The sequence below is a fragment of the Cataglyphis hispanica genome, chromosome 8 (genome assembly GCF_021464435.1).
Source record: "Cataglyphis hispanica isolate Lineage 1 chromosome 8, ULB_Chis1_1.0, whole genome shotgun sequence".
Classification (NCBI taxonomy): domain Eukaryota; kingdom Metazoa; phylum Arthropoda; class Insecta; order Hymenoptera; family Formicidae; genus Cataglyphis; species Cataglyphis hispanica.
In genome coordinates, this window is record NC_065961.1 from 7,974,268 (window position 1) to 8,000,604 (window position 26,337).

The following is a 26,337-nucleotide window of genomic DNA, read 5'->3' on the forward strand; positions in this document are numbered from 1 at the left end:
TTTAATAATTATTCCTCTAAAGAATGAAATAGCTGTGATTGGCTATAACATTTAGTGTCTGTTAAAGTTATTTGTGTAAACAAGGCCTATTTATATCAGTAGTTAATGCTCACTGCATTTTATACACTATGAATTATGAATCCGTCATCCGATCAGCTGATCTCACTGATCTGTGATCTCTGTGATCGTTTGACCGTATAGTGTGTTTTTAATCGAAAGAATTTAAACAAAAATTTCTCGAATTGTGATTTCTATGAGCAGAATGAATTATTTAATAATTTTTTAAATGATATTAAATGTGAAATAACAATTTAATTACATAAGTCAGCAATGTATGATGTTGACACAGAATAAATATAATTATCAATAATACAATATATATATACGTATAGATATGTAGCTATCCATCGTTGAACTAAAAATAACTTGCATAGATAACAGGCACAAATGTAAAATGGCTACTTTATCAACTTTATCGACAACATCGTCGAACACAAAAAGGTTTGTCGCATTGAATCTGAATATGCGAATAATGATTTTCCCGATAAAAATTGTTAAGTTTCTGCAGACTCTCGCAGATTAGAAATATGCGACAAGGCAGCGTGATAGATATAGATGCCGATATGTTTCTCAAAATATCAAACTACGAGGATACCGTCAGACAATTGGATATATATTACGGAATTGTCAAACGGCAACTGTTACGTCATCAGAGCTGCATAACAGGCTTATTTCCACAGATTTCTACTGATAAGAAGACTGGCAGTGTGCGCGAAAGTATATATTGTGCTGCTGCAGTATGGAGCCTTTATCAAGCATATAGACGTATCGATGACGACCGCGGGAAGTCTTATGAGTTAGGACAATCCGCGGTAAAATGTATGCGAGGTATCTTGGAATGTTGGATAAAGCAATCTTCTAGAGTAGAGCTCTTTAAGAAAAATCAATGTGATCGCTATGCGTTGCATTGTAAATTTCATTTGGACACTGGCGACGAAATTTATACGGATGCTAACTACCATCATTTACAAGTAAGCATTTGACAAAAATTTGAGTATTTCTTCAAAATAATAGTTTATATATATTATATATAATAGTTTATGTGTTATATATATATATATATATATATATATATATATTTATCGTTATAAATTTCTACTCTATTGAATATATATGTATATGTGTGTGTAGATTGACATCGTATCCCTTTATTTGATATTTTTGGTACAAATGATTTCTTCCGGATTGCAAATTATATATACGCAAGATGAAGTAGCCTTTGTGCAAAATTTAGTATATTATGTTGAAAGGGCGTATCGTACGCCAGATTATGGCATGTGGGAACGTGGAAGTCGATATAATGATGGAACTCCAGAAATTCATGCTAGCTCTATCGGGATCGCCAAGAGCGCACTGGAGGCGATCAATGGCTGTAATTTATTTGGGGAGAAGGGAGCATCCTGGTCTGTGATATACGTCGATATTGATGCTCACAATCGTAATCGCAGTATTTTTGAGACAATGCTTCCAAGAGAATCTAGTTCAAAGGTAAGTAAACTTATTAGTTGCATGATACTCCAGATGACATTTTACGAGATTTTACCGATTTTCAGAGTGTAGACGCAGCTTTACTACCAACGATTTCATTTCCTGCCTTTGCGACCCACGAAGAAGTTCTGTACAATGAAACCAAGGCAAATATAGTTGGCAGATTGAAAGGCAATTATGGCTTTAAACGATTCGGAAGAGATGGTTATAAAACAGTGCTAGAAAATAAGCAGCGACGGTATTATAAATCTGGAGAAATCAAGGTCTGCCAAAATTTGAAATTTACTTTTGTATGAAAATTTCTTAATTTTAATCAAATAATAAATATTTTTCTTTGATAGGATTTTGATAGTATCGAATGCGAATGGCCACTGTTTTACATATTCATGATAATAGACGGCGTGTTTAAGAGTTTGCCGGAGCAAGTGGAGCAATATCAAACTTTATTGAAAGCAAGAGTGCACAAGGATCTCAATGGGGGTACTAAACCAATAATTTTTTATTTTTTTATTTTATCCTATAATTAATATATTAGCACATGTGTAAATCATCTTTTATAATCATATATGAATTGTGTAGCTTCATGATAAAATTTATTTTGTACGATAGATCCAGTTATTCCTATGTACTATTATGTACCCATTGAAAATTTGGAAGCCGAAAGAAATGAACCATGCAGTGCTTATCGTTTACCGAGCGATGAAGGAAGAGGTTCTAGATCTGTAGATCAGGATGCGCCAATGTACCTGTGGAATCAAGCTATGTTTGTGATCGCGCAATTACTCACCGCTGGCCTCCTACACATTAACGAATTAGATCCGATACGTCGATATTTGCCATCGTACAATCGTCCAAGGCGAGCGGGAAGATATTCTGCTTTTCAGGTAAAAAAAAGAAAAATATATAATTTTTATATCTTGAAATTAAAAATATATATTAATATATATAAGTATATATATTGATCAATATATAATTAGATATATATGTATAGATTAATCAATTATTTTCATACGAATAAGCATCAAATAAAAGTGAAACTAATAAAAGTTTATCTATATTTTGTTTTTCTCGTTTCAAAAATAAAATAAATGATGCATTGTATATCTGCTTAAACTTTACATTTCGATAGTAGTTTTGATGAGAGATACTTTATTGATTTTATAAATAATTTATTTCCACAATTCGTAATCAAAACTTAATAATTTTTTATGTTATTCCACACAGGCAAAGCCCAACATTGTAAGTAATTTAATGTATATGCCTGTTATATGTAGAATATTCTATTTTCTTTTTTCTTGAAAGAGTGTGATGCTGTTATCTGAAAAATTTGTTCCTCCTTGATTCTATATTTATGCAAAAAAAGCATGTAATATATAATTAGTAAAGATCTTGTTTGCAATTCTTTTTGCTTCTTTCATATTTTTTCATCTCATTTGCAATATTTTTGGCTTGTTTTATATTTTTTTAAACTTGTTATAAACTTATGCAAAATTGTATAAATATGATGGTTAAAAATTTAAATAACTGCTATTTTCAATGTCTTTTATGATTTTAAAAATATGCTTGATGACATTGTATTTTATGAGCACTGCTATATCTTTTGTATATTAGGGCACTCACACCGACCTAGTAGTACAAATAGTTTTAATCGCAGAATCTATGCGATTGCAAGCCATGATGGCCACATATGGTATTCAAACACAAACGCCACATGAAGTTGAGCCCGTTCAGATTCTTTCATCCACTCAATTAGTGAAGGTTTATCAAAAGTTAGGAGTGAATAATAAGCTAAATCTCCAAGGACGACCTGCGCGACCTATAGGTTCTCTAGGGACAAGTAAGGTATGTCTGATGAAGAGTTCTGTATTTTTTTCTAAAAAGGGAGAGAGAAATGTATTTCTATAAGCAATAAAACATAATGATGTAAAATGTGTAAAATAAAATACAATATTAAACAATTAATTACAATATTAAATAATATTAATAATATAATGTAATATAATAATAAAATATCTTAACAAATAAATTCTTTTTTTTTCACATGAACAGGTGTATAGAGTCTGTGGTATGACGGTGCTCTGTTATCCTTTAATCTTCGAGGTGTCCGAGTTTTATTTATACAGAGACATGGCTCTACTGATCGATGATATTAAAACGGAATTGCAATTCGTAGGCAAATATTGGCGTCTCTCCGGCCGACCTACTGTATGTCTTTTAATACGGGAGGAACATATGCGGTAAGTTCGCACATTTACAATAAGTTATTTATATACGTGAATGTGTCGTGATCATATCTTATTTTTGTAAAAATTTGCTTAGAGATCCGCAATTTAAAAAGATGTTGGACCTCTTTGCGATGTTAAAAAAAGGCTACTGCGATAAGACGAAAGTACGCATCGGCCGTCTACAAAATCTGATTTCATCATCTTGCATTGGTAATATAAGATTAATTTTTCTGTGCAAAAAAGATAACGGATTTTAAATTTTGCATTTAGCGCAATTTTTCATCTGGCGATTTTAAAATTTTTTATAATAATATTTCTTCTCTCTTTTTTTAATAATAATAAAAATATATGAAATAACTTTTGAAATGTAATATAATTTATTAACAAAATTCCATCGACCGAATGATTTTTGTGCTATGATTGCGCTATGATTACGATTTCATATGATAATATAATTCAGATTACTTATACATATATAGAGCATCTGGACTTTGTAAATACAATGGAAACAGATCTGGATTTAACGCAATTTAGACAACTGCAACATGATTATATTGGTTATCAAAGTCTTACGGATGTTCCAAGAGCCATCGCTTACGCAGAAGACGTCACCGACTATTCTGTACGAAAATTGTTTTAAAATTGCATAGTTAAATTCCTCCTAATCGAATAAATATGTAAGCAATAGTAATATATTTTTCAGCATATGATAAATGAACCTCTAGGCAATATATTAAACGAACTTCGTAATAGCATTGGCTTATATGCTAAGTGTCAACTATATGGTATCCTGATAAAACGGGAAGGAATTAATTATGAAATTAATGGAACAACAGGTATTTTATATTTTTCTTTTCTCTCATTTTCTTCGATTTTATCTTTCATTCATGATTCATTTTTAGCTCTATAATTAATCGTAATTTTTCATCATTTTTTAGTCCGTGATCATTTGAGATCATTATATCAACAAGCTGGATCATTAAGATTCTGGATAGCTGTACGTTACTGTAGCAGTTTGTTGAATCACACAGTGGACAGCATTAGTCCTTTTATTACTGGTGTACTAGTCAAAGGAAAGCAGGTATCAATGGAAAATATATAGATTCAAAATTTAATTTTTTAATTCAATTGGAACTTATCGCCAATTGCGGTATTAGATCGCAGTGGGAGTGATCGGGCAGGAAGAAACAGTGTTCGACAAACCGATGACGCCGGCGGAAATACAATCAGTGATGTATTCCACGATACAACCGCACAATGTGGTACAGGCTGTGCTTCAACAAGAGATTCTGCTGTACTGCGGCAGACTTATTGGTACTAATCCAGAAATGTTTAAAGGCATACTAAAAATACGTATCGGGTAAGGAATCGTTATTTATAATAATATTCTTGCTATTATAAAAAAATAAAAAGCTTAATCGCCTTTTGAATGATGTTTAGATGGGTCTTGGAAGCGATAAAGCTCTACTTGCAAATGTTCGTGAAGAATGCCAAACCAGTTGAGAATTATAGTCCTTACGAAATTCGGCAATTCCTCATTAAAGTATTGACTGTCAAGGAATGGGCTCATACAGAAAAGTATATTGCTTGATTTTAATTATAAACTTGTAATGTTTCTCGATGATAACATTTATTGTATTGCCGGTATGAAGTCTGACAGTGCTTGGCCGCCGGAAAATTGAGGGTTGCTTATGTAGAGTGCCGGCACACTTTTATAATCAAGTATGGGAGGTTTTGATGCGCTGTCCCGGTGGTATCGTAGTGAACGAACGCGAATTACCTCAGCAGCCTACCGTGTCCAGCATGACACGTTCCGAGATCACGTTTGCCTTGCTTGTAGAGTCCTTGCTACATCACATACAGATGCCGGAATACCGTCAGATCGTAGTTGAAGTAAGTGATTTTAACAAATATTATTGAACTACCTCTCCATTTTTCTTTTCTATTTATTTACATGACTGCAAACATATAAAATGTTGCAAATACAAGAAATTCAGACATTGAAAAACAAAAAGAAAAAGAATTGATAAGAGATTATACCTATTAATGTTTATATTTCATATAAAAAAGAAATATTTTTATTGTATGTTTACAGCTATTAAGTATTGTATCGACTATCTTGCTTCGAAATCCGGAATTAAGTTTTCAGAAACAGCTGCATCTCAACCAGCTTGTGGAAGATAGTTTCATCATGTACTGTAAGGTAATTTAAATATTATAAATGTTCGTTTTTTTTTTTAAACCTTTGCTATATGTTCGCAGGATCACAATTTATCAAATAGCGATGATAAATCGTCCTTTTTCTCTGCACATTACTCGGTGACTACAGGATATCTTGCTAGGGCCGTAGTCAACAACGTTCTTACTGGTGGTTGCGTGACTACTATTGTAGATCCCAGCGATGTCGTCGAATCACCCCGAGAAATGTGTAAAATTACATAACGATACAAGTCGATTATTAAGGAAATTGAAGATTTGAGAAAGATTATTATAATATTAGTAAGAAAGTACTACATGTAGAGGTGTATAATGTAACTCGCTATGTATATATATATTTTCAAGTTCGTAGATAAAACACGGCGATGATATAAAGAGCCGATCAAGTTTCAATGCAAAGCTTTCGCTCTCTCTTTCTCGGATATATAGTATATTATATTTTAAAATCTTTATATACAAATAGAGTCTATATAAAAATTATATAATTGTAGGAAATATACGTGATTGCAGGTAAAAATCATCTCTTGGCGAAATTCATATCCATTGCGCGACCGGAACGTTGTATGTTGTTAATATTGGCTTTGATTCTAGATGCGACAGTACCTATTTCTGTCGCGACGACCAGTTGTTTCCTATAACAAATGCCATATTTTAGTCAAACTAACATCGAATAATATCCAAGCTTATTTTTTATATATTATATCTATTTCACGAAGATATGTGTTAGCATTTGAGCGTGAAACGTGTCTATCGTGTATCTGATAATATCTAAACAAATCGTGTACCTGATAAAATCCTTGTTGTACGAATTATTTTGTATTTCCCTTTTCTCTTTCTCGCGGTACATTTTCACATTTTTCTCTCGCTCCTTATCGCGCCATGCTGCATTTGCCATCATTTCTTGCCGCCGTTGTTCCTTTTCCTCTTCAGTAAGACTCGGTTTTGCTTTTGGTCTATATTTTGCTTCTTTTCTATCCTCTTTCAATTTCGTCCGACTAATATCGGAGGTAGATTTAGATCTTTCGCTATTTGATATCTGTAAAATCAAATATTTTAAGTTAGTTTTAATTATGACATAAACGTATTTTCACACAATCTTCATCAAATATATATTAAAGATATATATATATATATATATATATATATATATATATATATATATATATATATTTTTTAAAGATTATTTGTGAAAGCCTTCATAATACGAGTTTTCACAAAAAAATGGTTGATGTTATTTATAAAACTGATTTTTCTCATTATTAAAAATAAAAGGTCCATTACTTACTGTTACATCATTTCGTTTCTCTGCAAAGTATTTTTTTTCATTTTTGTAATTATCCTTTGAGCTATCCCTTTGCATATCATTTCGCACATATCTCTGTTTATAATTCGTATTATATTCTTCCTCACGCTTTCTACTTCTCTCATACTTTGGATCGCTATATTTGCTCCTTTTCTTGTCTCGTTCATTATCTATTTTTATATCATCTCTTGAACGTTTTCTATTACATTCCTTTTTATTATCTTTCTTCTCATGTTGAGTGACATTTTCACTATTAGTGCTCTCAGTACTATCACTGCTGTCACTATCGCTTGTATTTTTCTTTCGTTTTTTTTGCCGTTTGTGTCGCCTTATTTTAACAAAACCGTCGTTACTGCTGTCCGATTCACTTTCCGAATCGTGACTATGCTTTCTTGATTTCTTCTTTCGTTTGTATTTAATTTTTTTCATCGATTTTAGCAAATCTTTTTCACTAATATTGCCTTTTAATTGTTTATATTTAGTTACTAGCAACTTATCCAATTCAACCTCGTCCTCACTACTGTCCTTCCGCTTTGATTTTTTCTTTTTCTTTTCACTTTTACTTTTACGCGACTGCTGTTCCAGCTAGAAATTATACACACATGTAAGTAAATATTTCACACAGTAAAAAGAAAGATGAAATATCAATATTCACTTACTAATTCTTTAAGTTGTTTTAGTTTGACAGGATTTTTCAAGAGCTGACTCCTACTTTCCATTTCTTTTTTCTTAATAGTGTATAGAGGATCCTCTTGCATTTTTCTAACCAGATCTACTTGCTCATTACCAGAAAAAAATCGCAATGAAGGTGGAATGCATTCTAATGGCAAAATAAAAAAAATAGTATTATATAAATTTTTTTAATTACCATATAAACATAAATATATAAATTTACCATATTCAACATGATTCTTTGGTGCTTTAATCAATTCTGTCTCTTTCTCTGCCTGTTGCATTTGTTCGAAGGCTTTATCAACTGGCCTTCCCAATAGATACTCCTCTCTACTGACCATTTCATTCGGTCCTTTGTACATCCAATCCAATTTCTTTTCATCCTTTTTTTCTATCACACCTTGTTCCATAGCGTATTTTGTCATATCCTCTCGATCTTTCTCCATTTCGATCTGTCTCTTTAACTCGGCTATCCTTTTGTTTTCTTGATTGTTTTGCTGCTCCGCTTTCTTTACCTTCTCCATGTTTTTCATAGTAGATGGATGCCATGACTTCTTCAAATTCTACAACAGGATTTTATCTTTATTAATCGAAAAGTATGATAAACATGATGTCTTGCTTTTGAATTGTTTTATAATAAATTATTACCAAATCTCCGCCTCCCATTTTGCTGTATTAAACATAAAACACACACACACACACACACACTAATTACTATATAAAATTCACATTGAAACTATTATCGATATTAATATATGCTCGCAATTATTGAGAAGGAAATGTTGAGCTTTTACGATGAAAGAATTATAAAACACATATAAATGTTATTCCCATGTTCTCTATTTCAATTCCTCGCACTTCTAACTTTGTTTTAGGTTAATTAAAATTATACACAAAGGCAATCTCTCTCTCTCTATCTCTCTGTTGTGACTAGCATATATTATACATTCTCTAGAACGTATTCAGGATATATGATACAATATGGCGGCAATCGAATTGTGCAGCCAATCAGAAATGATGTCCAATGTCCGGATTTCAATAGCAGTTGGCAGTCATGTTACTTTCATATTTGGGATTACTCCTGATTGGTCAAAGAATATTTGAATCGTTGCGTACATTCACGGAAACGTTACATCTAATACATTTATTTTATTGCATCGTGAACATTCTCGGATCGCAGATTTTTCAAGATTTTTAATCGCAGAATTTTCGGTAATAATAATTGTTAATTTATATAATACATTGATATTTTTCTTGCTAATATATATAAATGTAATGGAGAATATAACATCTTGTAAATATATAACAGAGAAAGGATGTATTAATAAAAAAGATAATATAAAGATTGAAGGATAAAGAGAATTATTTGATGAATATCCGTGATGATTGCTCTTGCTATTTATTTTTATAATTTATTCAAATATACCTGTAAATTCATCTCAGTAACCATATATTGCGTTAAAGAATCAATTCTACTTTCATCTATTTATAAAATCATATATGTAAGAATTAAATTACATCTTTTTTAAAATAATTGATAACAGTTCATATTAAATATAACGTACATACATATACACTTGAATATAAACATATACATTATTATCAAGTACATTTATTTAAGCAATAAATAAAGAAATAATAATAAATATATTTTTTTAATTTTACTTCTCTCTTTCTCTCTCTCTCTCTCTTTTCTCTTTCACTGATTCATTGAAAATTATATCTCAATATAAAGGAAAATGTTAATAATACTTGCCGTTTATTACTTTGTGAAAATATTTTATTTTTATTTATGGCATTGTAGAAAATGTGTTAATTATTTTGTATACTCTGTTTTGTAGGTCATTATATTGCTGAGCTAATTATAAACAATACGTTGCTGTTATTGAGGAAGGAAATCAGCAAGGAAAAAAAACATAAATAAACGCAGTCATTTATCTAACATACCGAACCAAAAGTGGAATTTTTCACAATGATATTGTGCAGAAAAGAAAAGTTTTGAAAGTACGTCTACATAATTACTACACAAAACATATATATATATATATATATATATATATATATATATATATATATATATATATCTCCATATATACACATGTTTTTGCATGTATATATAAATTTTATGATGAAAAAGATATCATCGATATATATCTTAGTAAACACGTGCATTTAATTTCTTTATATCTCTTAAATAAATTCTTTTCAGTCATCTTTATCTTATTGTATAAAATTACGCGCGCGCGCGCGCGCGCACACACACACACACACACACACACACCACACACAATATTTATATTATTATTATTATTTCTAAACAAAATAAAATTGATTTTAAAGAACAAGAAAAGATAAACGATAGAAAAATATTTAATTTAAAAGTAATAAAATATATATGTATACTTACAATAAGATATATCGATATTTTTTTCATTATCTAGTTTAACATATCCCTTTTCTCCACGACTTGCGTGAACCAAAATTCAAAATTTCAGATGCAAATATAAATATATACACACACAAAGCATTTTTAAATAAAAGAATTTCTTCCAAAATTTTTTTCTCCAATACAGAAACTTATTCTCTTCTTTTAATATGCAATTAGATTTGATTCCAAGAGCCACTGACATTATTATATCCATTACATATTTATTGTTCTTTTTAATAGATTATTTTAATAATATTTAAAAATATTCTTCAAAGAGAAAGAGTTTTAAAAAATCTTTCTTTTAAATCTATTTTTTTATATCGATATAATCTTTCGTTTGAGTTATGCTTTCTAAATTCTTTACGAATTTTACGCCGTATACCAAATCAATTATTATTTTCGATATTGAAAAAAATCGTGCTATTATTAATAGTATCACCCCGCGTGCATCTCGCGCAAAATCTCCCGAGACAAAACCAGGTGAGCTCGACGCCCGCAATGCATGCATCACGTTGCATCGGACTGCATTGATATAAAATTTTGCTATTTACGCAATTTCTCATTTTAATTATTTTATTTTGCAACGATTTATTTGTTTCATTAAACTCATGATAATTATACTCAATATTTAAGAAACGCTTAAAAAATGAGCGATGTTAACATTTCATTATAAGTAATAAACTTTGGATTTAAAAACGGGATTTAAAAAAAAATGCATTCATGGGCGTTTTAGACATATGCTGTAATCGAATGTTTGGAAACTCATTGTGTCTTTTTATTCATTTATATTAAATTTTATAAATACAAAAACAATAATAAATTTTTGTACAACTTTCATCAACGTTTTAAAATTAAGAAAGGGCCCCTGCTTGTACTTCGAAATAGGTTGCTCTCGTGTTCTTCGATTTTGCGAGAAAAGATTCTCGAATAATCCTAATAACAAACGCAATGAAGTGAATGCGTAGCGAAATGATGTTTTGTTTTTTTCTTTACGAAAATGATATACTTGTATATGCAGTCAGTTCTACACGCCAGCTGGAATAGGATAATTTTTTGTCTCGCTGGCATGTGCGATTTTATAATCGTAAAAAAATAATAATAATAATTAATAATATTAATAAAATAATAATAAGGACAATAATGATAATTAATAATAATAATGATAGTATAATCGCAATAATAATAAAATAATATTTAATAATAGATATTATATACTAACAATAGTGACGTCATTACTCTATTATTTTTCTTTTTCGTCATTAATGTAATACTTAATATATATAATTAACGCTCGATTCGCATTACACCGCGCGGCTTACATTCGCTATAACAATTACCATATATTAGGGAGCAATTAAAATCCCTTTAAATGTTAGAATTCCAAAAATTTTTAAATTAATCCAAAACGTATAAATTAACAAGTCCCTTTTATCCCTTCCTTATCGCGTTAGCTTCCGAATTTCAGCTTCAGAATTGTTGCGATCTCACGTTGTATACAAATATCGTATTATTTTATCTTAAAAAATAAAAGCGTTACATATTCGTGGAAGGGTGTAATTCGAAATCGGGCGATCTTAAAATTATGATTGCACTGTTATCAACGCTAAAAGCATCGAGAGACTAACGAGAATGATCCGCGCGGTGTATTTTCGCAGCAATCGCGAATATAATGTATGCACGATACAAGAGTTACGCTACTCGTTATTATATAAACTTAAATGAACGCATATATGTACACGCATGTTATGGTAGCCAGGCGTCGCGAGCGGACATGTGTATTATTCTATCAGTGTGTCGTTTGCGACAAAACTCGATTTGACAGATTAATTCGTATACATTCAGTGTCAAAGAGAACAAAAAACTCGGTAGCAATTATGTTTCGTGGAAACGTTTAGGATTATTAATTTTGTGATAAATGAATTTGTGACTAAAATAAAAGTATAGAAAAATAGAGTCATTTTACGGAATACAAAGTCTCTGAAAATATGACTCATAAAACATTTGTAAAATATAAAATCAACATTCTAGAGAATTAAGTTTCTGCAAAGTCATTCGAGATTAGTTTGTGACTACAAAAAAACAAAAAGATCTTGGCAGATGTCTTTCTGTCAAACGAATTTTCACATCGTGATAGTATAATGTATCACTGTATACAGTAATATAAAATGTGTAGTTGTATAGTTTCGCATCACACTAGCATGCATGTGCACATATACGCTTGTACTGGCAGTGGGCTCGGCTCCGCTCAATACTCTGGTACTATGGAGTTTTTATCACAGAGATATTAAATTGTTTGGTGCACTTTTTTCTCCCCTTTTCCTACCTTATTCTTCTCTATCATTTCTTTTTTTTTTTTTTTTTCGAAGACTGTAATTCTTTTTTTCTTTTAATTCCGCAACGGTATCGTCTGGCTACTCTGATTAATATGTTACACACTAATTTTCACGCACTAAATAACCGCACTAAGATCGAATCCTCACAAAAGCGATGAACAATATTGACGATACCATCAAAAACCGATTTCCTTCTTTACCTTCTCGCCTAACTAGACGCTTTCGCTTAGCTAGATTTGTCGTCCTTGTCGTTTTATATAAGCTGTCTATATATAAATATACAATAATATATCCGACTGTAGCTTTTCGGGAGCTGAATTCAAAAGTTTTCCAAAGATTTTCCATGACAACCAATTTCGCCAAATATTTAAATAAATTTGATCTTAGTGTTTAATAGTTTAATATTTTCAACCTCTATCTTTTTCTAGGATTACGACTGGAAGGCTGCAAATAGAATAAATTGGATTGTGGTTAACCGACAAAGTTGGCGAAATTGGCTTCGATGTTCAAGAATATATCTAAATTTCCTGATGAGTTGTGACGGATAAAATTTGCCCGTCCAAACAGCCGAGATTCTAGTGGCGTCATCATCGAGGAACATCGAGATAAATTTATAATAAAAACATGAATCGATCAACACGCACAATTGGTAATAACAATTTAAGCAATATAAATCAGTTTCTAAAAATAATAATAATTTGAAAAATAAAATTCTCAATTCTCTCTACATTGAGAATTGCACATATAAAAAATAGTTTCTTTAAATATTTGACGATTTTAAGTCTTCGGCAGGATTAAAATTTTCAGATGAATCACATAGATCCCACATTCATATTATGCTTGTCATCTTTATAAAAAAATTTAAATATCAAATTGCAAAAAATAATTTACATGCTAAAAAAAAAACTTGTACTTATCGCACATGTCGTCTACTTTTATTCAGCCGATAAATATTGAACCGATGACAACGACGATGAATAGCCACTAGGAGGCACCTGTTTGCGACCGGATTACGACACTAACGACCTAGACTGACGTCAGTCTTGTTAAGGCTGGCAAGAGATTAGATATTCGACCTTCGCGAATGCATCCGAAAGATGAATTGATCGGCACGAGTTAGACAATTACACAGGACAAACATACGACGTCAAAAATTAGACCCAAAAGCGGGCGAATAAATTATTCGAAAAACACGGGCGCACGAATCGTCGTTTGCGTGCGGCGATGATATAATATGCACGAATGTCAGAGTTACAATTCCTCGTCTCACTTTGCTCAACGAGCGAACGTTAACGGCCAACTCCCTCGTATATTATATTGGTCGGTAATTACGTAATAGTAGTCACTTATTGACCGTAACATTCGGCAGTTGTGTAGCTAGTAATATATTTGTATTTCAAAACATTGGCATCTATATAAATGTACTTTTAATTACTTTGTACATTGATCACTGAGCGCTATATTGCTGGCAATAGCTGCCGTATATAAAGTCAGTTTAAAATAGCTAAATGCTATAGGTATCACTACATTTTTTTTCTATAATTATCTCTATTTTATAATATGCATGGCCTGCATTTTTTAATGTTTGCATAGTCAATGGCAAATTCTTTCTTGTTTAAATAAAATATTAAAACTCTCTTTTTCTTCCTTTAATACCTATGATATTTAGCTTTTACATATAAATCAATGTTAAAACAATGTAATTAAAAAAAATTGCCACGCATTTAAAATATATAAATAACGTATAAATTAATTAAAAATTAAAAGATATAAATATATAACTTAAACAAAACATAAAATATAATGAGCTTTTAAGAAGAAAAAATAAATATGCTTAATTTTTCTGATTCTCAAAAAAGAGAACTTTTTCATTCTTTCTCTAATTAATAAATTTTTTTTTTTTAATTATTTTAGTTTTCCAAAAAATTAAATTTTTATAAACTTATATTGTTTTAATATCGAGCACATATATAATAATTACGTTCGCGCAGTTACTTCACCGAGCACGCTTGCGATCGATGCGATTTTCCCGATCAAAGAATATCCACTCTTTTTTGTCTCTCATATATTCCGACATATACGTTACAAGCCTCAAAGGCTGAGAGACTGTCGAACAAGATTGAGAAGGTAGTTGCAAACGTATTGTTGCCCGTAAGCTATTAGCAAAATACATATAGTCCATGACGAATTACACATTAATTAGTAGTATCGATTAAGTAACAAGCGCGATTACTGTCAATTCGAACTTGACGCGATCAGCTCTCTTTTGACCATGTGAACGGAAAGATAAGATGCTAACGAGCTGCAATACACTCACGTTACGTTTTGCGTTAGAATTCGCTAAAGAGAAACGCGAGTTCCTCCTTTCGGTCCATTTTTCGGAAACAACGGAATCGCCACCGTGTTGCCCGAATATGTTTCGTTCATTGCAATCGCTAAATTAAAAAATTCGTTTGTTTATGCGCTTTGCGATTATCACTCGACATTAGAAAATCAGTAGAACTCCTCAAGATTTGTTCTTCAACTTATATCTTAGAAGCCGAAGAAGTCGAATTCCAACTTTTGTTTCTCAATGCCATCGGATAGACCTGCCGAATGATTCCTTCTTTTAGTTTCCAGAGTCACGTGGTCTTCGCAAAGCTTTGTCATCAGCCTCAGCAGATTCACTATGAAGCTCGCGCAAATTGAATGACGGAATTTTGCCTCTGCGAAGCCGCGATTAGGCCGTTGCTCCTGTACTCGCTCTCCATGGATTGGAGTATCATCTTGCTGCGCTTTCTGGGCGGAAGAATCAGCGTTTCCCGTGGTGGAATTGCCAAGTCTAACGCCAGATCAGGTGATGACGCTGGGCTCTCGGGATTGCTGCTGGGCGGCGTGAGTAACGGATCCCGATTAATCTTGCCGATTCCAATACCATCGTACTCCTGTCTTTGACGTTCCTCCTCGACCGCTTCCAGCGCGGCCTCAACTCTGCGACGCGCATCGTTACCTGGTAAATTAAGTAAAGACGAGCAATCAGCGGTGTCAAGATCGCCGCCATTAGGAGTTAAACCAAAACTGGTATACGCCGGTTCGGGATAAAAGAATACATGGTGGTGAGTTGCCGGTTCCAGCGGTGTGCTCACGACTACGCTCGCCTGAAAACGCTCCTCGATGCTGCCAAGGACGGTTTCCGCCGGATTGACGGACGGCGCTGTCACCGGCTGCGAATACTGCTGTTCCCTGTTACCAGAATATAAATAATACGCCAAGTCGCGTTGAACGGCATAAGGACTCGTTGTCGAATCCGGATAGGCCTCTTCAGTCTTCATGTGATTCTCCTTGTCGTCGGCAGTTGCAGCGGCAGCGATACCGAGTAGACCCGAACTTGCCGGAACAACGGCTGAACCGAGACTGCTACCGCCCACCGTGCCACCAGTGCTACCCTGGGAGATTTCAATGTCTGGCTCGATCGGCGAGCCGACCGGCGCTGATGGCGAGGAGATGCCGCTGTCGGTGATGGTCGAGGTGAGAGACGTCGGCGATTCCGGGTGCTTCTTGATGTGCAGCTCCATTGTCTTTTTTGAGGTGAATGTCTCATTGCAGATCGTACACTTGTATACCTTCTCACCGTAGTGCGAGACTTGATGCAGCTTGAGCACGTGGTTGTAGCCGAATGCCTTGCGGCATATCTCACAGGTATAGGGCTTCTCGCCGGTATGGGTGCGCGTGTGCACTTTCAATTGCTTCGAACAGGTGAAACCCTTCTTGCACGACTCGCACACGTACGGTTTCTCGCCAGTGTGCGTGCGCATGTGTATCACCAGCTGGCCGCTCTGTATAAATGTCTTGGCGCATACACTGCACTTGTGCGGTCGTTCGCCGGTATGGATACGCATGTGACGATGCAGTTTGCCACTGTGTTCGAACGCGCGGCCGCACACGTCGCATTTGTACGGCCGTTCCTTTGTGTGGATGCGTCGGTGCACGCTGAGGTTCTCCTTCACCGAAAATGATTTGCTGCAATACTCGCACTGATACGGCTTCTCGCCGGTATGGGTGCGAAAGTGTCGCGTCAACCGCGCCGGCACAGCGAATGTCTTGCCGCAGACGTTGCAGCGGTACGGATCTTCGCCCTCCTTACCGTGAGATCTCAAGTGACTTTGATACACGTTCTTCTGTGCAAAATTCTTTCGACAAACCAGACATTGGTACTTTCCGGTGCAGTCCGCCGTTGTTGGACAAGCCGAATCCGTGCTCTCCACGCCGTTACATCTCGATGTAGCAAATATCGTTAGGTCCGGACTGCACACCAGGCTTTTCACTGAGTTTGTTGTTTCCATACCGCCGCCCGGTGCCGGCCCCGGTCCCGGCCCAGGCATCGATATCGCTGAATTTGCCATAGATTCCGTTTGATAGTAGCCCAACATTGAAAATGGGAAACTGAAACTAAAACAAAAATTGGAAAGAGTGATTATTGTTGAACCGTGAATATTTCGTAATGTAATCTTTCGTACGATGTAATGTGTACGATTTAGCGTATCTATGAGATCACAGATAGAGCGGCTATCTTGATTTATCGCTCTCGTGAGAAGCACGTACGGTTAAGCTATGATGTAATTTCTGTTTTAGTTCCTGCACAAATATTTTATTATATTCCAAGTAGCAAGATGACGTCAAATAACGTTTTAATAACATCTTGATGTTAGAAACGTCATTTAACGTCATCTTGCTACTTGGAACGTGAATCGAACGAAAATTGCACATTCTTGTTTCCGTAAGATTGATCATTTGCATAAATTTGAATGTGTCCAAATTTTTGGATAAATATAAGCTATTATTCGACACATGAATCTCTTGAAGTTCGAATTCATTTGCTCAATTTCAGTTTTTATAAATTTTTAATTTTAATGCTGATATTAAAATTCTAAAGAACTCGGATAATTGATCGCGTTACTGTCAAACATACAAGAGATCCAACTGCGCTATTAGTATATTTATCGGTTACAAAGGCTTTAATAATAATTCACAGAACGTTCCATCGGAATATTTTTAGAATGAATTATTCCTGCGATAAGATAATCCGCGCAAGTATCAATAAAAATAGAATGTGCACGATTATTCGCAGTGTACAATTTATCATAAATGCTTCCTAAATCTGATCCAATATTTCACCGTTCCTCAAGAATCGCGCCGTGTGTATGAGAGGGGAAAAATGCATATTTAAGTATATTATAATTTATTTTTTTATATTATAATTCAATATATTATAATTTAAATATATATTACTATTATTGCTGCCATATTTATATTGTTGTCATTTTCCAATTTAAAAAACAGTGCTTCGTTACAGGTGCTCTCACAGATGAAAAAATTGCTCAAACTAGGCCAACAAAAATCCATGTGATAAATTTTGCGATCGTCCGTACGAGAATATAAATGGCATAACACCGACTACAATATATTTTCAAGTCTGAATTTCCGAGAGGAATGTAGAATATTTATAACGGACAGGTAAAAAATATTTTTCTTCTCTAGATTAAAGACAGTTCTGACAGAACGCGAAACGCTTGCACGCGCGCAGCGCAATCGTTCAGACAACGGACGCCGGGAGGCTGCGGGCGTGGTCGGCGGCCGCGCGTATCTTCGCGCACCACCATCTCCCCCTCACCGCGCCACCTCCCCTACCACACATCGCGCCAAGCACCAGCCTTTCGCACGCCGCGGTCGGAAACCGCGCGATCGCGCGACCGCCTCCACGTGTGCGAGTCGCATTTTTTTATAGCGATCACCGACCTCGTCCAACTCGCCGCGCAGTAAGGACGTCGAGTTACATCACAAGAGGAGCGCGCGGACGGCACACGTTCGACGATAATCGCGTACGATGCGTTCTTTCTTCCTTCCATTCCCCTCCGCCGGAAGGCCAATCTCTTTTTCTTTTCGACCGAGCTCCCTTAATCGGCGTCCTACGACGAATATCGCGACGCACAATGGGATACGCAAAAATCGTATTGATCCACGGAAACATCCCCTGTGCCGAGGGAGAAAATCTCGCCCTACGGCCAGACCGTCGCCGCTCGCACCCGCAACACACTTTCCGCCGAATTTTATGATGGAACCGCGCCTCTCTTTCTTTCTCTTACTCTGTCTCTCCCCCTCTTTACGACTCGAGTAACTCTGTGATGACTTCTACGATTGCGCTTTACAAAAATTACATGTTCCGTCTTGAATGGAAGAGATCATAATAAACTTTGTGATTTTTCCGATTCTTACTTTACATCGATCTTTTCTTCCGAAAATTTTAACAAACTACCTAACTAAGTTTTTATTATGATTTTTCACGAATTTTGATGAACTTGTAAAATGTTAAATTTTATATTAATAACATAATAATTTATAAAATTATATATATAATATTATTATACGTATAATTAAATAAGTATCTAAAACGTTTATGAACAATATCGATTAAATGTTAAACATCACATATGCAATAACTAACATACCATTTTATCTTTTTTTTTAGGTTTATTTAAAAAACAACATTAAATTTTATTAAAAAACATTTTAAGCAAAAAAATGTTTTATTTCTTTTAAAAATTTTCCAGGAACAAAAATTTTAAAGATTTCTTAATTTTAATAATTTGGTAAACAAATAAATATTTATATATATATATATATTGTTTTAAATAAATTAAATTTTAATCAAAGAATGTTTCTACAATTGATTTAAAAAAAAATAATAAAATAAAAATTACATCAGTAATTGAATATATGATCCGCGATTTTACTTTGGGAAACTGATGACAATCAATCCGCTTTATGAAAAAAACGTTACTAATTAAGTAAGATATCACTTCAAGTTTTCTTCGGCGTGCATTATCGCAAGAAAATTACCTTGTTTGTTTAAAAGTCGATATCAAAGTAACAAGAATAACTCTAAAAACACATGTGATATGCCTCGTTTCAATTTAACGGAAACTCTCATTGATAAATTTAAGAAAAAAAGGGAATCGTGGATCCAATAATTTATGTAGATAAAGATTTGTAGAAATTTAAAACTGTATGAGAATTAGTGAAAATTTGTGGAAAAAAAAATGTAGGTTCGAGAAATTCGCAAATGACTGGAAGAATTGAATCGGAGGACCTGTCATGTCTCGAACAATTGGGAAGAAAAAAATAAAAAATAAAAAATGATAAAAGATACAAAATTAAATGTCTCGATGAAAAAACTCACGTTGAAAGTACTCACGTTTGTGTTTCAGCGTAATCCAAAATTTAGGCGATGGTCTATCACGGTGTCATCCTCACCTTTTCTTCAGCGACATCCGAAGAAATGAAGCGCGGCAGCGTTAGCGGCGAATGAGAATTTCGTGGGATTTTAATCCAATAATCGACGAGAAAAAGAGATTGATCTTCTCGCAAGAGACAGACAGGAGACAGGAAGGAAAAGCGAAAGACCCGCCGCCTCGGGGCCGGTCAATCGTACTGTACAATGTTTACCTCTTCGGCCTCGGCCGTGCCGAACGATCACGACAGGCGCGCACGCACGAGCGCGCGGAGATCCGCACCTTCCCCTCTCCTCTCTGTCTTCCTCTACCATCACCGTCCCCACCCGTCCTGCCCCACCGCCCGTTCTTCGCAAACCGACGGCGGCGACCTACAATTTGCGGCTGAGTCGAGTGCCGCTCGGCAGCACGTGGAGGCTGTCGGCGTGGTCGGCGCAACTTGGCTCGCGCGTGGCGTACACTCGCACTCACCACGGCGGCCCATCCATCGTCGATCCAGCGTCGGGGGCTAAAGGGGGTGACGGACGACGGTCGCGGGAGAGTACACGGGCGTAACCAGCGCTCGCCGAGCCTTAGCTATTGTTCGAGCTACGGGTCACACCGATGCCAAATATTAAACATAATATTCTTCTTTCTTTTATTTTTAACGCAAATTGCAATTTTCAAGTTGGTTTGCGCGACTCGATAACGGAGAAATATTTGCGATACGATATTGTATAAGCGTAGAATTCTATTTAAATTGGGAATATATGCAGTTTTGTCGATTTTAAACAGTGAAAAATAAATATAGCGGACATTGACGCGACATTTCGCAACATGTTAAAAAAATGTGTTATCGTCATCGTTATTATTACGCTAGTATTGTTGATCCGAGTGATTCCAATCGTTATCGCGCTTATCGTATGCGTAGTAAAGCACGTCTCTTACAAACAAACTCGTACAGATGAACCAACCAACAAAGTGCTTATCAAAGATTCGGTGTTGACCTATTCATGTGCGGCGTCTCACAGACCGTAATCGACGTTTCAAAATTTAAGAGATAAGCCCATTCCTTCTTAATCAATCGACGGTTTTATCATCATAAACAACTATCGTCTTTCTTTTCAACGAAAATAATCTCTTTTTCAGCCCGTAAAAACCTGACAATGTCGATTGTCAAATATATGAAGTAGAACTAAATAGCATATACACACACATATATATATATATATATATATATATACATATATGTAAATTAAACGTGCAAAAGGAATTTAAAAAAAATAAAGTCGCGATCAGCGACAAATTATTTTAATGCCGCGTAAGAATTAGGGATTTGAAAAACGAAAATGTATTTAGAAAGTACGTTTCACATACGTATATAAAGTTTTTCACTCACGTATATATATACAAATTTAAGATATATCAAAGGATACATTTTCTGGAATTAAAATAGCATATTAAAATTCTTACAAAAGTCCAATATTATTTCTCTGGAAGCATTTACGCGCACGATACGCCACTGCAAAGGGAGAAAGGGAGAGAGAAAGGGGAGGAAGAGAAAGAGAAAGAGAGCGCGTGAGATCGTGGAACGAGGATGACCAAAGGGATAAAGGGATGGTGGAAAGAGGAAGCGAGAGGGAATCGCGAAGGGAAGGAAGCGACAAGGAGGGTGTAAAGGACGCGGTGACCTACGGATGCGTACAATCATGGATTCACCGCTACACGTGCGTCGCGTTCGCAAGCTCACGCGCGCGCGAATCTAACTCCTGCGTGCCAGTATCGCGTTAAGCGTTCCCATGGCCCTATACTTCACCAAAACCCATAAACATTGAAGGGAGTCTCCTATATAATATCGGCCTCTTCCCTAATACTGACTCTTTTGCGAGCTATTTGGTGAAGATTTTCCCTTTATCAGCATTCCTTCTATTCGGCTCCTGAAAGGAAGATCATATTCAGGCAAATCGTGCTCTATTTTTGCCAAATATAATATTTTGTACGATAATTACATATTACGTAAAATTGAAACTGTGATTTAACTGACTCTCCACCTTTTTTTATACGATATTATGTTTAGGAAAAACCTAAGAATAACAAATTAAATTTAATTTTAATCATTAATTAACGAGACAATACTATCGAAGCAATTACATTAAAGCAACGATATATTACGATGCATTTAATATGTATGAATCAACTATTTTATCTTATTTAATTATTCGCACTCTTTTTAACGCAATACATAAATAAAGTGTGTCGTCCACAAATTTAAAGAGATTCGAAAAAAATGTTAAATAATCAAATGATTTGGAAGGTAAAAAGTCTGTTATTTACAATAAGTAAAAAAAAAACTTTGAGAGAATAGTGTCTTGAAAGAAAAATTAACAGGATTAACTAATTAACAATTTTCGAAAATAATTTATGTATTATAATAAGCAATAATTAAAAATCGTGTCTACACATGGCAAGGAAACTTGATACGTTACTGCACAATACGCGTTCTACTCGTCATTGACGACTGCGCGCGAGTGTGTGTGTGTGTGTGTATGTGTGCGCGATATGTGCGTGCGTACGTAGGTCCATGCGTAACGATTGGTAGGGTCGCATCTTTCGCTTTCACCGCGCTTTGTGCTTTGCCTCTCCTACTTCGTGACGTCGTGTCACATCGGCGCATGATCCACGTGGTCGCTACAATTTATCAGAGCGACCAAAATGGCAAACTAGGCAAAAGATAAGGATCGGAAAGGACTACACCCACCTTGCGTTGACAAGATGACCAAAAAAATAGTCTCTGCCTAAATTAAACTCTTTGTTCTTTGCTTTATTGAAATTTCGCCAATCTTTACGTTTTCGATGTAAAATATCAAGTATTATCACATTTCATAAATTCCTTTTTTTAATGAAAGAATCAAGATAGTGATAAATTTTGAATTGAAAGAGTTTTTGAAGAAAAAAGATTTTAAATAGATACGAATGATCGAAAAGAAGCAGATATAATATATAGGATGAGCCTAAATGGCCAGACTTTGAGATTTTATAGGAAATTTAATTCTGAATAAAAAGTTTTCCATAAACATGAATCGAAAAATGCTTCCTTAAAAAGTTAGCATGCAAAAACTTCTGAAATCACGATTTATACATTTTTACAAATATCAAGGAAAATATAAATTTTTTTAAGAACATATTATGTCCACCCTAGATAGACAGTAGTGATATGACATTACTCGACGTTTCTCATCAAATTCAAAGAATTTTAGATTTAAAGATTTTAATTCAAGATTTAAATTCGAGTATTAGCCGCGTAATTTGTAAAAAAAAATTCGATTAACTTAAAAATTCAAAAAAAAAAACCGAAAAGTTATGAGAAATCTCGAGGAAACAAAACTTTAAGAATTTTCTAAAATTCCTAAAACAATGCGGAAGCCACAAATGTATCGTGTGTGGCTTACATTTAACACAATGATATTCCGGTTTGTCTGTATGATCTCCTTTTTTTCTTTTTCGCTTTCACCACCTAAACAAGCGGATGTAGAAAGTTTAAGAACGCCGTGCGTCAGAGATATACATCTCTTTATCCGTTAAGTATTTATTAAATTGTCTGTTTCGAGTACAAGCTTTTTTAATTTTAGTTAACACATTATTCTTATTTTAATTGTCAATCTTATAATTGTTTTCTATTATATGTATGTAAAAGCAATTTTTAATTACTGTTAATTAAGCGAAAGTTAATTAATAATTAATTAATAACTATTGTTTTTGTCAAAACTGACACGTTTAACTTGATGCATTTTAAAGATTATCCATCATCAATCTCGCTACTCGAATATATATATTATATATAATTAATAATTGTAGAAATTATATATAATTTCATTCAATATAATATATGTATATTTTAATGACGATATATTAATATTAATATTAGTATTAATGACTTATATAAAATATTATATATAAAATAATGTTATGCATATTTTTTATGAGAAACAAGAATGTGACGCGAGTGTCATGCGAGTGGTAAAAAACGAGTTAAAGTAATTGTGCAAGCTTTATGTCATAATACAGATTTTTTGGCGGGAATTGCGGATAATGAAAGGGAGGTGAGAAAGACCGATGTAATACTTTGATACGACGACGACGAGCAAGGACCTCGAGCAAAAGTCGTTGCACTGATTGTTCGAAAGCGCGCATGGCACATGGTTAGTAATATAATATTAGATAACGAACGCTCTGTGTTTTAATCGGGCTGGCATCCTTGAACGGACGCAACGACGCTCGAGATAAAATGCGTAGCAATTGATTCATAAAAACATGTAAAAATTGCGACAGGGACGATTAACGTGCACAAATGCTCTTATATATGTGTTTCGATATATTTATATTATATTAATAATATTATAATTACACGCGCCGTAATAATTTTCATATATTCATCGCGATAAAATAGATCGATACGAAACACCGGTTTTTATTACGAAACGATACATACATATATCATCGTTGTTATGAACATCGCAATGACGTCGAGGTAATTGCAGAGTTAATTTGTTTTCGTGTGTTAATTAGAATCACGAGGTAGATCTTTTTTTTTTTTGACGCCAATCTTATATCGCGTGGAGCAATTGAGAGTCAAATTGAGTATAGTGTCTGGTAATCAAACCGAGAAACGTTATCATCTCTTATAGAGAGATAAAAACAAAAATAATACATAACTTTTTTTAGATTGTTAATATTTACTGGCTAATAATAGCATGTGATTATAAAAATAAAAACTTAGATAAATAATATAAATATAATATAATAATGAAATAATATAAAATATATAATAGTACGAATGTATACGCGCGATTAGAAATTCAAAATAACGTGTAACAATTAAATAATCATCGAGCGAGGATTTTTTGTCCTTTTATCTTTCGACCAAATCAACTTCTTATCAGTTGGTAATAATTATCCTTTCTTAATCGTCATCTTATTAAACCCAATATATCGGTATATGACTTTGTTAATTATATCTTTTTCATCATGCTTTTTTATTCGTGCATCTATTTTAATTTTCATGGGAGAAAAATATTATAATACATATAATTGTATATATTGTGATGACGTTGTTGTATTGTAATCTGTCCGAAAGTTTGCGCGAAGCCGAAACTCTCTCGCGACGAGTTTCTGCGAGCGTCGACGTCAACTTCGCAAGCATTCCACGGTTACGCAGGACAACGCACTGAGAGCGGGACGGGTTTGCGACTCCGGGGTTCGGGACCGGGGCTCGGTGCGATTTGGCGTGTCGTGGTCATGCCGCGCACAGTGTGCGGCAAGTGCTGCGAAGAAGGGTCGGGTTCGCCTGTTTGCTCGCCCCGACTCGCTCTCTCGCAACGATATTGCTCGCGAGAGAGTTCGTCGGAGACGGAGGAGAGCAATGACCTAGTGCGCGCGACGCACGTGTGTCGGGTGGAAACCACGACGACTGCCTCACGGCGGGGCATTGGACGCCACGTGCGGTACGCGATGGGATGGTGGGAGAAGGGCGAACGCGGCGTCGTCGACGAGGAAGGGGTGAAGGGGGAAAAGGGGGATGCGTATCAGCGAGGGCGGCGGCGTGGGGAAAGGAAGAGCGACGGCTCGCACAGCGGCTCGCTCTCGCTCGCCTTACTCGTCCGCTACATGCACACATAAATGGCGAAACGCCCGGCCTGATAGGAGTCCCTCGTCGATACGCCCTCGTTGATTCGGATAATGGAGATGGCCCGGTAAAATCCCTGATTCGGCGCATGCGAGCAAAGTACGAGCATTGTTTCCAGAAACGGAATCGGGAATGCGTAAATTGGAAATGAAAGATTCTCAGCTAAAATTCTGGCTACCGTACACGCGCGTCGACAATGAAGAATGCTTATGATTCTACGATGGTATTAATTCAATAAGGCTTGTTGATATTGTGCGACACATTGTATATATTATTGAAAAATTTGGACTACTTCTTCGATATTAGTCGCCGATTATTATCATAGTAATCAAAGCATTGACGTATGCGGAGCATTGAATAAAAATTTTACTTAAACTGTTTTGAGAATGATAATTTTATGCAATTAATTTTTATTCTCTATTAAATAGATAAATTCTTATTATTGCATAGTAACAAATTAAAAAAGTTTGAGAAAATACAAAATGTTTCTTTAGACGTAGCCCTTTTTAAATTAAAATTAAGAAACATGAAAAATAAAATTGTTTGACAATTGCAAAGGCAGAAATTTTAAACTTCTTAATTTTATTGTCAAAAGCAGTTTTAGTTATCAATGTAGTAATTTTTTTTTTATTTAAACAAAATATTATATTAAATCTTATTAATATTAATAAATCTTATTTA

At 34.5% G+C, this 26,337-nt stretch overlaps 3 protein-coding genes and 2 long non-coding RNA genes across 8 annotated transcripts; 3 read left to right on the top strand and 2 right to left on the bottom strand.

Moving 5' to 3' along the window:
• The first annotated feature begins 163 nt into the window (after positions 1 to 163).
• On the top strand, positions 164 to 6,383 carry LOC126851632 (probable phosphorylase b kinase regulatory subunit beta). Of its 4 annotated transcripts, none has more exons than XM_050595785.1 (18): positions 164 to 501; positions 569 to 1,031; positions 1,192 to 1,548; positions 1,614 to 1,811; positions 1,890 to 2,028; positions 2,158 to 2,432; positions 2,773 to 2,787; positions 3,160 to 3,390; positions 3,598 to 3,785; positions 3,868 to 3,983; positions 4,253 to 4,395; positions 4,477 to 4,609; positions 4,712 to 4,854; positions 4,931 to 5,133; positions 5,214 to 5,351; positions 5,426 to 5,666; positions 5,869 to 5,971; positions 6,036 to 6,172. In XM_050595785.1, coding segments are annotated over exons 1-18 (3,135 nt in total). In that variant the 5' UTR covers positions 164 to 454; the 3' UTR covers positions 6,038 to 6,172. The 4 variants fall into 4 exon arrangements, with proteins under 4 accessions (XP_050451742.1, XP_050451739.1, XP_050451741.1 ...); XM_050595782.1 differs by having other exon boundaries at positions 165 to 501; positions 5,869 to 5,976; positions 6,036 to 6,383; XM_050595784.1 differs by having other exon boundaries at positions 165 to 501; positions 579 to 1,031; positions 5,869 to 5,976; positions 6,036 to 6,383.
• A 96-nt stretch (positions 6,384 to 6,479) lies between these two features.
• On the bottom strand, positions 6,480 to 8,863 carry LOC126851635 (pre-mRNA-splicing factor CWC25 homolog). Its single transcript, XM_050595787.1, has 6 exons — positions 8,614 to 8,863; positions 8,189 to 8,528; positions 7,953 to 8,113; positions 7,276 to 7,878; positions 6,776 to 7,026; positions 6,480 to 6,622 (listed from the first exon to the last, which is right to left on the bottom strand). The coding sequence occupies exons 1-6, from the start codon at positions 8,629 to 8,631 to the stop codon at positions 6,508 to 6,510; spliced, it is 1,488 nt and encodes a 495-aa protein (XP_050451744.1). The 5' UTR covers positions 8,632 to 8,863; the 3' UTR covers positions 6,480 to 6,507.
• Positions 8,864 to 8,981: 118 nt separating this feature from the next.
• On the top strand, positions 8,982 to 13,288 carry LOC126851636 (uncharacterized). The gene is made up of 3 exons (XR_007687721.1): positions 8,982 to 9,177; positions 9,807 to 9,969; positions 13,155 to 13,288. It is a non-coding gene; the product is annotated as an uncharacterized LOC126851636 (long non-coding RNA).
• On the bottom strand, positions 11,147 to 20,103 carry LOC126851634 (zinc finger protein 92 homolog). Its single transcript, XM_050595786.1, has 2 exons — positions 19,958 to 20,103; positions 11,147 to 17,154 (listed from the first exon to the last, which is right to left on the bottom strand). Exon 2 carries the CDS (start codon positions 17,133 to 17,135, stop codon positions 15,393 to 15,395), a length of 1,743 nt encoding a protein of 580 aa, XP_050451743.1. The 5' UTR covers positions 17,136 to 17,154; positions 19,958 to 20,103; the 3' UTR covers positions 11,147 to 15,392.
• Positions 16,156 to 20,106, top strand: LOC126851637 (uncharacterized). Its single transcript, XR_007687722.1, has 3 exons — positions 16,156 to 16,293; positions 18,059 to 18,219; positions 19,971 to 20,106. It is a non-coding gene; the product is annotated as an uncharacterized LOC126851637 (long non-coding RNA).
• The last annotated feature ends 6,231 nt before the right edge of the window (positions 20,107 to 26,337 follow it).

Coding starts and splice junctions, on each gene's coding strand:
- LOC126851634 (XM_050595786.1), bottom strand. CDS start 17,135: ATGTTGGGCTACTATCAAACGGAATCTATGGCAAATTCAGCGATATCG.
- LOC126851632 (XM_050595782.1), top strand. CDS start 455: ATGGCTACTTTATCAACTTTATCGACAACATCGTCGAACACAAAAAG. Junction 1,812..1,889: donor ATAAATCTGGAGAAATCAAG/GTCTGCCAAAAT, acceptor TTTCTTTGATAG/GATTTTGATAGTATCGAATG. Junction 3,984..4,252: donor GATTTCATCATCTTGCATTG/GTAATATAAGAT, acceptor ATACATATATAG/AGCATCTGGACTTTGTAAAT.
- LOC126851635 (XM_050595787.1), bottom strand. Junction 8,114..8,188: donor AAAGAATCATGTTGAATATG/GTAAATTTATAT, acceptor TTTTGCCATTAG/AATGCATTCCACCTTCATTG. Junction 6,623..6,775: donor TACAACAAGGATTTTATCAG/GTACACGATTTG, acceptor CATTTGTTATAG/GAAACAACTGGTCGTCGCGA.